At 35.3% G+C, this 16,178-nt stretch overlaps 2 protein-coding genes across 3 annotated transcripts; both read left to right on the top strand.

The window, feature by feature from the left end:
* Window positions 1–294: 294 nt before the first annotated feature.
* On the top strand, window positions 295–9,059 carry LOC121976385 (B3 domain-containing protein Os07g0563300-like). The gene is made up of 13 exons (XM_042528523.1): window positions 295–689; window positions 1,194–1,275; window positions 1,379–1,477; window positions 2,098–2,422; window positions 2,496–2,889; window positions 3,008–3,104; window positions 4,855–5,029; window positions 5,468–5,544; window positions 6,053–6,101; window positions 6,175–6,410; window positions 7,000–7,049; window positions 7,615–7,679; window positions 7,929–9,059. The coding sequence occupies exons 1-13, from the start codon at window positions 535–537 to the stop codon at window positions 8,498–8,500; spliced, it is 2,376 nt and encodes a 791-aa protein (XP_042384457.1). The 5' UTR covers window positions 295–534; the 3' UTR covers window positions 8,501–9,059.
* A 1,112-nt stretch (window positions 9,060–10,171) lies between these two features.
* LOC121976382 lies at window positions 10,172–14,651 on the top strand. 2 transcript variants are annotated; one of them, XM_042528522.1, is made up of 12 exons: window positions 10,172–10,326; window positions 10,446–10,546; window positions 10,720–10,825; window positions 11,168–11,266; window positions 11,387–11,452; window positions 11,558–11,674; window positions 11,880–11,954; window positions 12,408–12,510; window positions 12,586–12,633; window positions 14,063–14,184; window positions 14,269–14,388; window positions 14,459–14,647. In XM_042528522.1, exons 1-11 carry the CDS (start codon window positions 10,264–10,266, stop codon window positions 14,368–14,370), a joined length of 1,002 nt encoding a protein of 333 aa, XP_042384456.1. In that variant the 5' UTR covers window positions 10,172–10,263; the 3' UTR covers window positions 14,371–14,388; window positions 14,459–14,647. The 2 variants fall into 2 exon arrangements, with proteins under 2 accessions (XP_042384456.1, XP_042384455.1); XM_042528521.1 differs by having other exon boundaries at window positions 12,408–12,633; window positions 14,459–14,651.
* Window positions 14,652–16,178: the final 1,527 nt, after the last annotated feature.

Raw genomic sequence — 16,178 nt, 5'->3', positions numbered from 1 at the left:
TACTTTGCAATGAGTTTGAATGTACATTTTTTTTATGCACACAAACTCAAACAAACAAATAAATATGTTATAATAATAATAAATTATTTCTCGTGTAATTGCGGATCGTCTTGCCAAATGTAAATACATCATTGTCTTTTACCCAAAGCATACTCGGTACTCCATGGCGCCTTGACGTCGGGTATTATTTTGGGTAACGTTGCGTGTGCCTGATACAATGAATCGCTCTAGCTAACTAGGTTTTTTTTAACGGCCTGCAGTCGCCGGTTTGGGTAATATCTTACGTAACACCGTTACATTCCTCTCCTCTGTCTATCTCTCACTTTCTCTCTTGCTCTCGTTCGCACTCCTATTCATTCGCCTTCTCCCTCGGTGCTTGCGGACTCTCCTTCCGTCGAAGTCGCCCAATCGCTTGCACGGTTCTCCTCCCCGCTCTCATGGCCATCGATTTCAGCTGTTGTTGCTCCGGATTGCGAGCTCAAGCGTAGGGTTTGGGTTTTCAATCTGTCCGCTTCCTCCATTTTTCTCGTCCACATGTCTTCGCCTTCTTCGGCGCCTGTAGCGGCGCCAGCAGCCAAGATCTGCTTCAACACTCAGTGCAAGGAGTCTATAGCGGACCATATAGCGCCTCGTCGGAGGGGCTGGCGCCTCCGCTCCGGAGAGATCGCCGAGCTCTGCGACCGCTGCTCGTACGTCCTCTCTAGCTCGCCCACCCTAGCACTTCATATTACTGCCCATTTATTCAAAATTTGTTTTTCCCCCTGTTTATATTGTTCAAAAGAATGGGTTGGATCATTCGAGATTCGAGTGTTCTGGTGCTCAGATTTGGTTTTCCAGTGAGCCTCCGCGCTGCCGGTTGTTCTATCTTGCAACTTTTCGTTCCTTTTTGAAAGTTATATCAGTTCATTTATTGTTTTACGATGACGTACATCGGTACATACTGAATTGGAGTTGTATTATTGGGATCATGTGAAATTGTCACAGGAAAAAGTCACTTGTTTGAGATTATTCTTAAATAGGGTTTTGTGTTTAATAATTGCGAATCAGATATAAGCGGATGGTATTTTCTGCTTCAGATACGTGATAAGGCTATAAATTTTGATCTTTTTTCTTGTTCAAATTTTCTCTCCAATCAATTGTGTCATTCTTTTATAGAAATCCCCATTTTTTTCTTTCTTTTTTTGTCACTGTAGATCCTCGTTTGAGCAAGGAACCTTCTGCGAGACGTTTCATTCCAATGATTCTGGTTGGAGGAACTGTGAGACGTGTGGCAAGGTTAGAGATCTCTGTTTTTAACTATTTATATGCTACTTGAGGGATGGACTAAAGTCTCTGCAGTTATTTGTGCCGTATACCTTATTATATTTCCTATTTGCAGAGAGTGCATTGTGGGTGTATCGCATCAGCTCAGTCTTATGGTTTTCTTGACGCTGGTGGAATTGAGTGCATTCCATGCCCTAGGAAATCTCTTGCAACGGTGAGCTGCAAAAAGCCTCATCTTATCACTTTCATTCAGTACTTATCTTTCCCTTCTATTGGCTCCAGTATGAGCAGCAACACAAAATGTGATTCATTCAAACTTTTTGTCTTTATCTAAAAATCTTATTGTATTCTTTGTCAGTTCAATATTTTCTGTCAATTATATGATTAGGAGCATGAAATCAAAATGAGAGATAATGAAATTAACTGGAAACATGCTAACTGGTAGAGTTGTCTGTTTTTTTTTTTCAAAACTGAATGTACTCAGGATGATTTTGTTAATTTAGGTAATTTGTATCTTGCTCCTATACTTGCTTCTCAAACATCTATACTTGGAGAATTGGTACAATGGACTATTTGACTGTGGAAGTAGGGGTCTCAGAATATCCTTGCGCAGTTCTATTGTCCTGTCTCCATTCTAGATGATCATTTAGTTGCTGTGTTCTACTGAATCTCTTGTAAACTGTGAACACAGTTATTTTTATTTATTTATGCTCCTGTTAAGCTCATTTCATGCCATAAGACTGCAAATATAGATATCCAAGAATTACTTTTTCAGATATGTTGGACTTTTGCTACTTGGCTTCTTGACTTCTTTCTGATGCAATATGTTTCTAGGCACCAAATCAAATATCATCTTCTCTGATGTTTATGCAACAACATGTGCCTGAAAGGAGAGATTCACCTGCTAAAACCTGGAGATCAATGGCTAATCCATTGTCTGGACAGTGGCGTCAAGCTTCGCATATGTGGAATATGACAATGCAGTCTGATTTGCAACAAAGACTATCATATGAATTTGATAGACCTAGTAGCATTGAGAAATTGGCACATGGAGGCCGCCATTCTATTGCAACACATGAAAAGAAATTTGAGCCAGAGAGAAAAACTAATACTGACCTAAACAACATTTCACGAGATAAATACATTCATGGGAATGCAGGTTTGGAGTAATATCTCTCTCATGAAAAATATTATACATGACTAATGCTGACATTTTGACAAACTTCTTGCAGGAGAAAATGATCCTATGTCTACAAGGAAATCAGTAAGTACAGACCCCTGCTCTACCAGTTCCATAGTAAACTTTGAAGCGAAACCAAATTCATCTATCAAGTTGCAACAATTACCTGTTACAAAAGAAAACTCGTCTATACTTATTAGCCTCTCAGCTTCCTTTCCATCATCAAATGGAGTAAAGGAACCAATGAAGCTTTCGTCAAATCAATCGCCATCACAAATAACTACTCCATTATCAAAGCAGTTTTACCCTCAGCGTATGAATGAAGCTGAACTGCAAGTTCAAATGCGCAATGGAAGAACTCGAGTTGATGCTTATCCACGGACACAATTGCTTCCTCGATATTGGCCTAGGATAACAAATCAAGAGCTACAACAAATATCTGGCGAGTATCCTTCTATTTTATGTGTTTTGGTTAGCACATATCACTCTTACCTTGATGTACTTATTATGATGTTATTCCCTTTCCCTTCAATGTTACTGAAGGCTTTACTTAACTGTTACAAGTCCACAATCCTCCATCACTCCCTTGTTTGAAAAGATGTTAAGTGCTAGTGATGCTGGGCGGATTGGACGACTTGTGCTTCCAAAGAAATGTGCAGAGGTAACTCCATCTTTTTAGTATTCAATACTAGAAACTTCAGCCACATTGTCCCTTAAGTTCACGAAATTATGACTCTCTTTGTTATAATTTTAAAATTTAATTTTGCTACAAAATGGCCGATTCTCCAGCAAAGTTTGATGTTTGATGATGCCTAGCTACAATAGACCAATATGTTTCAGGCCAAGGGAATTAGATCTCCTTAGAGTCTTCTTTTTTCCTACATTATTGTCTTAGGATTGGCCATTTGAATACCTGAATACTTATACAACATATTATTTGTTTTCAAGGTTCTAAAATTCGCTAGGCGCTAATCGGGCGCCAAACCAGCGCCTAGGCCACCTAGGCATGGACTAGGCATCGCTAGGCGGGTTCCACGGTATCAACATATATGACATAATAAATCACATTCTATAACTCCAACACAATAACATTAAATTTAAAATGAGTTCAAAATTACACAACTAATAAAATATCATAAATTTATTCTACTTCACCATAATTTTCAACGACTTGTTCTTCATCGGACACAAACTTAATATCATCATTGTGATCCTCTTCTTCTTTGGATACAAAATCATCCACATAAAGTTATCTCATGTTGTGACCAAAGGATATTCACATATCTCTACAATAGCATGATATTGTCCACTTTGGGCCAAGACCCTCATGGCTTTGCTCTTGGGCTCTACCCAAAAGGATATCATACATCATTTTAAACCCATGATCTTTTCTAAATTTTTCCAATGTGGGACTTTTATTGAATCTCCAACATCTCACTCTAGAGCTTTTTCGAGGTTGTATGATGAAATGACTTTTCCAAAGGATTAGGCCAACCTTCAATTCAATCCCTTTGAAGTCGCTCATTTAAGGAAACATCAGGCAACAATTTTTTTTTCAAATTGATTTCTCCAAAATGTGGGTTTCTTCATTCGCTATGATGAAGATGAAGTTTGGTGCTAGCTGTCAGGGCAAGCCAACAAATCGATTTTCTTTCTGAACCAAAGTTTAGGGCTTATAAAACTTAAGCCTAACCCAAAAACAAGGTTATATTTCAGTTTTTTTAATTGGGCTTTAAATTTAAAGCCTAAACTAAAAGAAATCATGAAAACCCTACACTATTTCCATGGCGCCTAGACAATTCGATCGATTAGCCGGCTCCTAGGGCCGCCTAATCCCGCTTAGGCACCAAGGCTACCTATGCTGACCGATTAGCATGTTTTCGGTGCGGTTGGTTGGCGCCTAATGTCTAGGCAGCGACCTAGGCTGATTTTTTTAGAACACTGTTTGTTTTACACACTGTATTTCACAGCTTTTGAAAATTTTAGTGGCTTTATGAACTTTGAACGACATTAAACTCATTGTTGGTTTCACTTTGCATGAAATACATTACATAGCTAGTGGACTGGGATCTAATTTTGTTAGCTATATACATAACAAAAATAACAATTTATTTTACTTCCAACTATTGGAGAAGGTGACATGGATACTATTGTGTCATTGAACTCTATGAAAGGTTATATTGCTAATAATATCTAATCCTTTTCATTTTGTTAAATAGAGTTCTCTTTTGTATCCCTCCACCCTTCAAACCATCGTAATCTATATCATCTCATTTTATCAAATTAGCTTTAAACATGTGGCAATAATTCATTAGACAAACATGTTTTTGTTTGATCCACCTGAAGCTTTTATTTAGAGAATTACTTCAGTTTCTTTGACGGTCTTCTTGTTGGCTATATTTTCAACGCAGGCATATTTCCCTACAATTTCTCAGCCTGAAGGACTGCCTTTAAAAGTTCAGGATGCAAGTGGTAAAGATTGGATATTCCAATTTCGATTTTGGCCTAACAACAACAGTAGGATGTATGTTTTGGAGGGTGTTACACCTTGTATTCAGGCAATGCAACTGCAAGCAGGTGACACAGGTATTATTCTAATTAATTTAGATGATGATCTCTTGTCCAAAGACATTGCTATTGTTTGCTCCTATGCTTTCTCCAGATAATCCTTATTAGTCCTTGAGATCAATGAATGCATTATTTACTATTTCTTTATGTTGGTTATATTTGTTCTTAACTCCTCTATATTCCATTAATTCCAGATTTAGTTTTATCCTCTAGTCATCATGACATGAAATAGCAAAGTTCCCATATATGTTTTATAGGGAAGATGTTTCTCATAGTGGTTTCGTTTTTAATTTTATATTTTTGTTTCACACTAGGTGTAGTAATGTTGTGAAGGTAATATATATGTCAAGTTTTACATAGGTGTATGGTGTTTTCCATTTTTTGTTTAATAATTAATATTTATTAATTAATTTATTTATTTATTTTTATGTTGAAACTAAATATGTGCTTCTGCAGTTACATTTAGTAGGATAGATCCAGAAGGAAAGTTGGTCATGGGATTTAGAAAAGCTTCTAGCAGCTCTAATGAACAGGTTGGTGGATCAAGTGTTGTTGTCTCGAAAATGTAAATGCTTCGTTAGAATTATGTTGTTATGGATATGGACTAATTCTGTTTTGTCATGTAGCATATTATTAGACCAATGTACAGCCCTACTCGTGATATTTCTGGACAAGATTCATGTAGCTAACTTTAAGAGATCATAGACATTGTCAATGATCTATGGTGGCAAAGCACCGAATTTTGTCCATTGCAGTCTTTTCAGTTTTTTTGTTTTGTTTTGTTTTGTTTTGATTTTTGCTAATTTTACTGGTCTCACATTTGCTTTATCAAATATAAAGCATCCTACTGTTCTTTGCTAATCCTTTTGATAAAGGTGCTGTACCGACTACTATGTTAAACATCTCTTACACAAATTCTTAAGCAAGTGCTACATTTCATGTTGTCACTAATTTTGCCTTGCATCATGAATTCTAAGTAAATTTGTAACAATTTTTTTTTACTTGTATCATGAATTCTAAATAGGATTTTGTAACCTGCAGGATCCAGAAACACATAAATCTAGCACTGATATCTCACCACCACCAGAAGGTAATAAGAAAATAATATGTCGTCTTGAATGTTTCTTTTGAAACCTCTGAAGTTATCATAATGGTCAATGCAGCAGACCAAATCACCTCGCTTATACAAAAGGATGGATCTACTTCCAAGTTATTGCAGGTTCCTAGCAAAAGAAAAGCCAAAGCTCTTGGCTTAAAGAGTAACTGCCTGCATATTGAAAATGAGGAACCCATGGAATTGAAATTGACATGGGAAGAGGCTCAAATGTTGCTCTGTCCGCCGCCAAACTCTTCTCCTAGTATTGTTGTTATTGAAGGCCTTGAATTTGAGGAATATGAGGTGAATAAATAGCTTCCACTTTATGCTATACTTGATTACTATCACAATAATCTCTAAATCTTGCTGTCAGGTTCATTTTTTTGGGGATTTAATGATAGAGATTCAATTTAAGGATTCTTGTTCCTATCTCATGGTTTGACATCATCTTCTTATGCATTTGCTTCCTGATATTGATTCACTTTTAACATTTTTTTTCCATAGCACGTCAGTGTCCATAAAATATTGCTAATTGAGTGAATCTCTCTTTGCTTGAACCAGCCATTTTCTTATCTGTAAATTTTCAGTTCTGCACCACTGCTTTTGATGAGTTTTAGTTCCTGCAGAGAAGAGTTTCGGTTAGACCATGTTGACCTTTCCTATTAAGATTATTTTATCCAATGAAATTAAATTAACAGATCATTAATGACTCGAACTTGTTACTCATGTTAGATCTCAAGTAGCGCATGCAAGAATGTTATGAAGATATAGAAATTGACTCATGTCTACCAGAAATGGACTTTGTTGCCTTGTTTACTATTGTGCATAAATAGGGCAAACAAAGAATTTATATTAATCTGTAATGATTAATTCTTCCTCCTTAACACTACAGGAGGCACCTGTACTAGGGAAGAGGACATACCTTACCTCAGATCAAGCGGGGTATTCTTTCTTACCTATCTTCCTGATATTTCGTCGTATTTTTACTTGTAATTTTTTTGAAACTCATTTGATAAGGTTTTTATCTCCAGTCTGATTGTAAAAGAAAAGATCAAGTTAAAATTGTTAGGGTTATACATGTGATTAAAGATCACAAGGATGGATTGTTCAACCTGTTTAATAGCTGCTGTCTTGGTCTCTGAAAAACCATCAAAAGGTCGTAGATGCTCTGGGATTGTGCCTACGAGCACAGCTGTCCATCTTAACTCTTAAGAACACTTGATTTGTCCCTGGCAGGATTTTTTACTTGCATGATTTTTTTTCCCATCTCGCATAATTTATTCTACCATTTGCTTTATTATTGTCAGAAAGTTGCATTCTTATGTTCACTCTTAAACATAAAATGATAGTTTCTAAACTTACCATCAGAAAAAGTTCATAATTCATTTCAACTGAACTCCCGTTAGTTAACAATGCATATATACAATCACCGAAAGTGTGATATGCTAGTCAACAATTTACTAAATCCTAATCAACTATCTGTAATTGGTTCTTTAAATATGCCCAGATCATCTTCTTCTGCTCAAGAGTTGAGTTTGGAGCAGATAGCAAACATGGTCTCTTGTAAATCAGGTGTGTACTTTTTTCCCCTCTCATATTAAATAATAAGTGTTTTGCAATACGGTAGTTGCAACTTCCAAAAATTATAGCTTTTATTCCACTAAGTCGGGTCAGCTATATGAAGCATTCATGCATAATATGTCTATATTTTACAGACTGACAATCTTACGCAATCGTCTTCCTTTATTTGGACTTGGGACAAGGATGATGGATTGTGGCTTTTTCGCTACTATTGATTCCACTTGTTTATGTGAACAACAGGCATTTTGAAGAAGCGCAAGGCAAAAGCAAAAGGAGAAAATGTCGAAGTGTCAGACGGGCTTGATACACTTGCGAACCTTGCTATTCTTGGTTACAGTGAAAACCGCCAATCTTCCCAACCAACAACAAGGCATCCTCGGCACAAGCCTGGCTGCACATGCATTGTTTGTATTCAGCCTCCAAGTGGGAAGGGCCCCAAGCACAAGCCGCACTGCACATGCAACGTCTGCCTCACTGTGAAACGCAGGTTCAGAACACTAGAGTTAAGGCGCGAAAAACGTCAGTCAGAGAAGGAATCCGAGATGCCAGGAAAGCAGCAGTCACCCATCTTGCCACCAGAAGTGTTACCGCAACCAGGGAGCATGGATGCTGCATCAACCGGTCCAAGCGATGAGGTTGCCACTCAGAAAGTAGATAAATTGATCGCCGATACAGTAGTTGACGAAGCATCTGAACACAGAACAACATCGGCATCGCCTCATAAAACACCTCAAATTGATTTGAACATTCAACCAGAGAGGGAGGAAGAGCCATTGGTACAACCTCAAGCTGTGTCACTGGTACCCTACTGAAACTGAAACTTTCAGAGAATCTAGCAAGTTCAACCGAGATCAGCAATCTTGGTAAGAAGGGAAGGCCATTGTAACTGCACCAAACCGAGGCATGAGATTGTTCGCACGCCCATTTGGTAGACATCTTTTTTAAAACATTTGGTTTTTATCATCTATTGTATAACCATTTGTACAGTAGTTGTTTAGGCAAAGAACACTGATGTGCCCATAAGAGGACATGAGATTGTTCACTGAGCCTCTGTTCATCTCGAGAAGGCGGGCAAAGAAGGGGAAAAAAAGCTAAGTACCCAAGTAGGACTAAGATGGAGGGAGAAAGATTTCAAATAATGAAAAAGGAGGGTGTCAATCCAATTGCCAAAAGTCTTAAAAGTTGTTGCTCAAATCTTGTGCTCGAATCTCATCTTCACTCGACTATGAGTGTTTGATGTTCAAAATTGTTTTCTGTTGATCAGTCGACTCATTCCTTTTTAGCACCTCTTCTCATTGTTTATTGTTGTTCAAAATCCTGTCTCCCTTCCTGGATATTGCATGTATGCAAAACGTTCTAATTATAATTTTACATTTATTTGTTTTTTTTTAAATTATGTTCCTTTCATGTTTTTATTTTATTTGATATTACCTTTTTCATTCAAATGTAGATATATAGAAATCATTTTAAAATATTATCTATATATACTTATTGAATTGATATGTTTTTGATTCAGAATTGTTCACGGTAATTCGCCAAGCGATCGACCTCGGTAGTTGAAAATCCATTGTAAAATTTACTTGTCCCCAATTGGGTTTCAAATTATGATACTCTGTATGATTGTATTCACCAAACACCTTGCCGACTTGCCGTTGCACCACTCGGAGGGCCTTATGACTTGATTTTTGAATGATACATCGTTCTCTAGACACTTAAAGAAAAAGTTCTTCCATTTTTGGAAAAAGATTTTTAACTTTCATTAGTAGGGATGTAAATGAATTAAACATTCGTGAACAAGTTTGATATTCGACTTAGTAAAATCTTGTTTATGCTCATTCAATATACATAAGATTAATTAAACAAACAAGTTTAAACAATTCGTTAAGCTAAACAAATAAACTTGAACACATGTATTCAGCTCGTTAACGTTCGTGAATAATATTCGTGAACAATGTTCATGAATAATATTCATGAACCATATTCATTAATAAAACGCTTTTCAATATGCTAAATAAACAATAAAATAAAATAAAATAAATAAATTTAAATTATCAAACTCAATAACCAATTAAACAAAATTGAATTGAGAGTTTGATAACATCTAAACGATCCAAGTTCAAGCTAAGCTCGAACCAAGCTCAAGCCAAGTTTGAATTGAGAGCTTGATAACATCTAAACAAACCAAGCTCAAGCCAAGTTTTAAGCAAGCTCAAGCTCAAAAAAAAAAAAAAATCAAGCCAAGCTTGAATACTCATTTCAAAAGCTTGATTCATTTTAAGCTCGGCTCAATTTGATTATCTTATCAAATAAACTTGAACACTTTAAAGCTCGGTTGGTTTACCGTCCTATTCATTAGCAAGATGACTATAAAAAAGTTTCCATGGAGGCCAATAATAACCAAAAGCCCATTTACGGCCCACTTAAAGCCGATTAAGGCCTCAATGGAGCCCCAATAAAATCCTATCCGAATTCATGAGGTTCCCATGAACTCCCAAATCTCCCGCGAAGGGGGAGTCCAAGGGAAAAGGGATCAAATCGCCGACTTCTCTTTCTCTCGCTTCGATCTGCTTCGACAATGGCGACGATGGCGGCGGCCGCTCTGATCCGCGCCCCACCGAGCTCCCTTCATCATCCTGAGGTGCGGCATCTAGTAGCTCGCTACTTTCCTGCTCTTGAGTTGCCACTGGTGAACCGCTTTCGTTTTATAGTTTTGTTGATATTGCTTATGCGATATTGCAATCTGGATATGTGGTGCAGGGATTATGGATTCGACTGTGTGGACGTTTTTGGTATTCAAAAGGGGAGCATGGGATGGCTCGTTCCCTAATCTTTTTGAGAAGGCGCAGGATCAGATTTGGGTTAGTTCAGTTTGTTTATCTGAATCAATGTTCTTGTGGCTTCTTTTAGCTGGAATTGAACTGCCGTTTATGTTCAAGTGATCTTAAAGTTTATCTTCACTTGAAAACAAGTCATTTAGAAGGAAGTAGCTGCTTACTCCTGCAATTTAGAGCTAATTCAATTTAATGAGCAGGGGAGTATCGGTATCAGCTATCAATCAAGATGCTGAAAAATCCTTCAAGAAGACAGTGGAAGTGGACCGTCTAATCGATTTGTTGAAAGTTGCAGATGCTAAGGAAGTAAGTTTACTTCATCTCGTTTGAATATCAAATTAGACGTCTAAAAAATTGAATACTCTTGGTTTTAGTGGATATGCAAGCTAGATACTATTCAGTAGCCAACAACAACAAAGCATACTTATAATTAGGCAGTGCATGGAACAATTTCTATTTGACATGTTCTTACATCGGTTTTACAAATCAAAGATAAAGTATTTCATTTGAGGGAGGTATTGTTGTCAGATCCTTTTGCAACTAAAACTTCACTGGGTGATTATATGCTCTGTACTATTATACACATTGAGATGTAGTAATTTTTTTTGGTTTTGTTTATTAATTGTTTTTTTTTCTAAATGCAAACAGCTTGACCAACTTGTCGTGGAAAATGTCCTTGCATTCAATGAAGCCTTTTGGATCCGCCTTGCTGCTAGGACAGATACATGCAGATCTGATGATGACAAAGCATGAATCTTTACTTGGTTAACTCTTTAAAGAATTCAACATAAAGGAAATTTACTTTTTTTATTACTTTTTAAAAAAATGAATAAAATATGCTTAAAATTCTATTGTTTACTTTCACAGAAGGATTATGAAGAATTGGCTGCATCTGTGATGACCATAGTAGATCGCCTTGTCCATAAAACCAATGCAAGTATTTTCTAAACCTTTATTGGCTAACAAGTTCGTTTCAGTTTGGAAGCCAAAATTGTTGTTTGAAGTGATCATTAAAGTTTTTTTCTTTTTTCTTTTCAGGAAAGGATAGGATCTGCAACTGATGTTCTTAAGGCTATTCTGAATCCTGTAGTGAATGGCGATGAAGAGATATCATGGCCTCCTAGAGATCCTGAAGCTCTTATTTTGATGGAGAAAGTAAACTGCAAATTTTGATTTATTTTAACTAAATAATTGGCTCTTAGAGTCTTAGTTTTTGTAAACTTGAATCGCTTGTTTTTTTATAGAAAATATATGCTTTGTAAGAAATGGACATGAACCTACAGATACTTTAACTACTAAGAATGTTGGTCTCTTTTTGAAGTAGCCACCAGTGATAGTCTCTTGTTTTAATCTTGACTAGGAACTAGAGAAGAAAGAACAAGAAGGTTTACTGGACGAAGGATTTCTTTCTGAAGTTAATGCTCAATTACGTCAAGTAAGTCACATTTTCTTTGTTCCATCTTTCAAATTCATTAGTCATCTTCAAAGTGCAATACTCGGTCAAATTCTAGTCTACATCCACAGTGGATTTGCTTATATTTGCACTGAAAACTAAGATCAAGGATTCCCTGTATGCAAGCCGGTTGCATGGAGCTTTCAAATTACACAGCATGATATGTGATGTGCAGTGTGATGCTCAAAAGCCATGAGTATTCCTGGTCTTGCTCATGCCATTGCATTCTTCTGCACAATGAGCAAAATATCATAAGCTGATAACAATGCTTGTGAAATTCTTGTTCATCTTGTAACCACCTTGCTGCCAGTCCAGGACCAGGACCTATTAGATCTGAGTTACAAATTCAAGCACATTTCTAATTTTTGTCTGATTCATTGTACCTCGTTTGCAGAATTTACACTTTTCAAGCGGACATAGTTGATTTACTTTCAGGCAAAAGAAGATGGGGATAAGCCAGGGCTCGAGGCTATGCTGCAAAAGGTCTTGCAAGTTTACGCTTCTAAAATACTTGCAAAACGTAGCTATGCAAATAAAGGTGAAAAGACCCGCAATTGTTATTTATTTATTATGAAAAGTTATGTATGGTTCTCAAATTGTTCGATTTCTGCAGGGGGGAAAGTTTTGATAGCAGAGAAGTTTCTTGAAGCTGTGATTCAAGGTACTTCTCCTCTTTGCCATATCAACCTAGATAATAATAAAAAAATTCATATATTTGTTCTTGTAGTTGATTATAACGTTTTGCTATAATATATTTGAGCTTGTTCTTTACATTAAAATGCCAATATGCTCCTGTAGTTAATTATAGCTTTTGCTATTAGCGTATCACATACATGAGCTTGTTCTTTACATTTCATGTGCTTATGCATTGACATAAAAATAGGACAGTCCGGTACACGTAGTTTCCACCAATGTGGAATCCCGGAGAAGAGTCTATTATATGCAACCTTATCTTGTATTGTAAGAGGTTATTTTGCGACTCAAACTAATGACCTTCAGGTCCCATGGTGCAATTTTAACGTTGCGCCAAGGCTTCCCTACATGCTTATGCATTGACATAGAATTAGAAATTTGTATTGAGATAATCAAGTTAATGCACTCCGACGAATATAGGAGCCTCAATTCCCTTCGAAGAAGCTAATGCTGTGTTTGGTGTATAGGAATTGTATTATGGAATTTGTGTTTGGTTGTATAAATGAACGCTCATACTTGTAATTCCCTAAGGAATAACTTTTTGATACCCTATCTTTCCATTGTTTATGTGTATATATTCTTGGCACTCTTTAGCCCTTCAAAGAACATACATAGCGAAGTGGATTAATTGGGTTGGATAATCTTGGCCATCGGATGGTTTAGTCCAATTGAATCAAGTGAAGCCGGAGGCATGTGGAATGGATGAACTAGTTGGGCCAATTGAATCGGATGAGTAAAATGAACTAGTCGGTGATATTAAGGTAGATTGATAGGATAGGGTCAAATATATATATATAGATGTGATGTGTGTGTGTGTGTGTCAGAATATACAATATAAACCCTATGAGTTACATCTGATAAAGCATCAAATCAGAGTAGATGTCTAAGGACCGATATACATGTACTTGCACCAATCTAACCACTCTCTCTCCATCAAACCTTACTCCCTCAGACAAGCAACTACTCCTGGCCAGCCACACATGATGAATCATGGAAGAAATTGCAAGGTGCTGAGCCTTTACTAAGCTACGACTTCCTTTATAATGTCTCTTGAAGACTTTGAGCATCTCCCATAAGTGGACATCTCTTGACGTATGTAAAGCCGTGTTTTGATCCTCTGCTTAACTTTGGAATTTTTATGGGATCTTGTGCATATTAAATTGTGTAAGCTAGATGAGTTAAACAACATATTTAATGTGGAAATATTTTAATATTTAGTCTGTGTGTATTTTAACCAAACTAACTAATCAAGTTCTATTCTTATTCTATTTCTCCTCTATTCCATTCTCTAAAAACAGCTATTGCATTTGTTGAACAAAATACACCATAAATAAATGAATGGATCAGTTTAAGATCTTTACCATTCGATCAAATTGTTTGACTATCTCAAAACACAGCTCCTGAGAACCAGTGGAATAAACTGTTGATCGATGGACTTAGTGTTGGCAAAGGCGAAGTTCCAGCAGAAGAATTTTACACGGTTATAAAGAAACGCATTGAACGAGTCTTAATACGCACTGTAAGAACTGTTATCACCATTTGTTTGCATCATTTGATGCTCTTGTACCTTGTTTGCTTTATTTCCTGTTCAATTTTCCTTTAGGAGGGAGGCTCATACGAACAACGCATCCTTGTTGAGTATCTCAGAGGCATACAATCAAGAACTGAGGAAATTGTTCGAGCACTTCAAGGACCTCCACCTTGAGTTGGATGAATAGATTGTGTAAGTTGGTCGAGTAGCCTAGCTCTGTTTCCACAAGCAATTCAGATTCAAATGCTGGTTTTGCTTACAGGATTATCATCTGCAACCTTCTTTGAGCAATCTAGAGTCTATTCTCCCATTGTGAAGAATCAAATAGACTGATACAACTACGAGACAGAAGATTGAGCTTGAAATGTTTGAGTAGCAAAAGAAATATTGATTGAGTAGCGTGTAGTTATTTCACTTCTCAGTTCAGGAGATTAAATTGAATTTTTTTTAACAAATTTAATCCATCGAATTTTGTCATCAAAATTGAATTGATATAAAATTAATTAATTTAGTTGGTTATCAAATTAATCTATTAGTTGATAACATTATTTGTCAATTGATAATATTACTAATCGATTTATATTGGATAGTTGAATCATTAGTCGGTCCAATTCAAATACATCGGTTGGTTGTTTACATTATCACAGTTGATTGACTGAAATTTCAGTTTAATTGATTTAATTAATTTATGGATTTTAAAAATAAACTAAATAAATAAAAAAAAAATATTTTATTAAAATTTTAAATTAACTAAATTAAAATTTTGAATTTGATATTTCAATCAGTTTAATTAATTTTATATAGAAGTGATCTGACGGGCTCACTACTCATGGCCGATTATTTTTATATATATAAATATTGTTTTATTAATATAATTATTCTACAATAAAACATTTTACTTTTTTAAGGCTTTGATATGTTGTCCATAATAAAGCGCCGCAATTTGTCCCACCTCACTGTAGCTGTTGTTTCTTTGATAATTCTTTATCTATCAAGACCATCAATTCTCCCGATGTTAAGCCTCGTTGAAATAAAATTAAAATGTATTTGATTAAATATTGACTGAATAAATTTTTTTATTACAAATTAGTGGCCAATTAAAATATCCATCTAATATAATGATTGAAACTAATTTTATATTAATTTACGATATAATCATGAGTAAATTAATGATGGAATTCATGCCGTTAATTAGGATAAAATAACAACAAATTAATAATTATGATAATTAAATTAATGGCTAATTATACTTTTTAGTTGCAATTTAATAAGGGAATTAATTTCATCTCTAAATTAGAAATTAATGGTACCATTCATCGTTGAATTAGCGATCAACTTTAAAATCCATCGTTGTTAATTAGAGACCGATTTTAAAATCGGTCATTAATTAATGATCGAAATTTTATTTGGTTATTATATTAGCGACCGATTGTAAAATCAATCATTAAATTTATGATATACTTTAAAATCAATTTAAAATCGATGGTTAATTAATAACCTAATAAATTTTCAACTCTAAATCCATCTTAGTTTACTAAATTCTAAACCCAATCTCTCCAATCTCATTTAGTATCTCTCCAATCTCATTTAGGTGTTATTAAACATTTAATTTAAGCTTATTTAATTATTTATAAGTTCATTTATCATTAATTTATTTTGTTTAATGAATTATTTAATTTTTTTATTTAATTGAAATTGTGTATAATAAATAATTACAAATAATAATAATAATAATCCTACTTAACTTTATTAATATTTAACAGAATAAATCAGAAAGTCTACATGATAATCAACGTAAAAACTTAACATCTTTTGATTATGCTCTTCATTCCTATAATTACACCATCCTTTTGTCCTTCCAAAACTCAGAAACATAATATTAAATAGTAAAAGTATCTATATTTCAAATTTTAATAACTATCCCTTTAGATAAAAACAGGGCAATCAAGTATTCTTTGTTGTTCACACCATAAGCTAGTACT

This window comes from Zingiber officinale, chromosome 4B (genome assembly GCF_018446385.1).
Source record: "Zingiber officinale cultivar Zhangliang chromosome 4B, Zo_v1.1, whole genome shotgun sequence".
NCBI classification, from domain to species: Eukaryota; Viridiplantae; Streptophyta; class Magnoliopsida; order Zingiberales; family Zingiberaceae; genus Zingiber; species Zingiber officinale.
The sequence above is the reverse complement of the archived record's forward strand: the minus strand, read 5'-3'. Positions and strand labels throughout refer to the sequence as shown.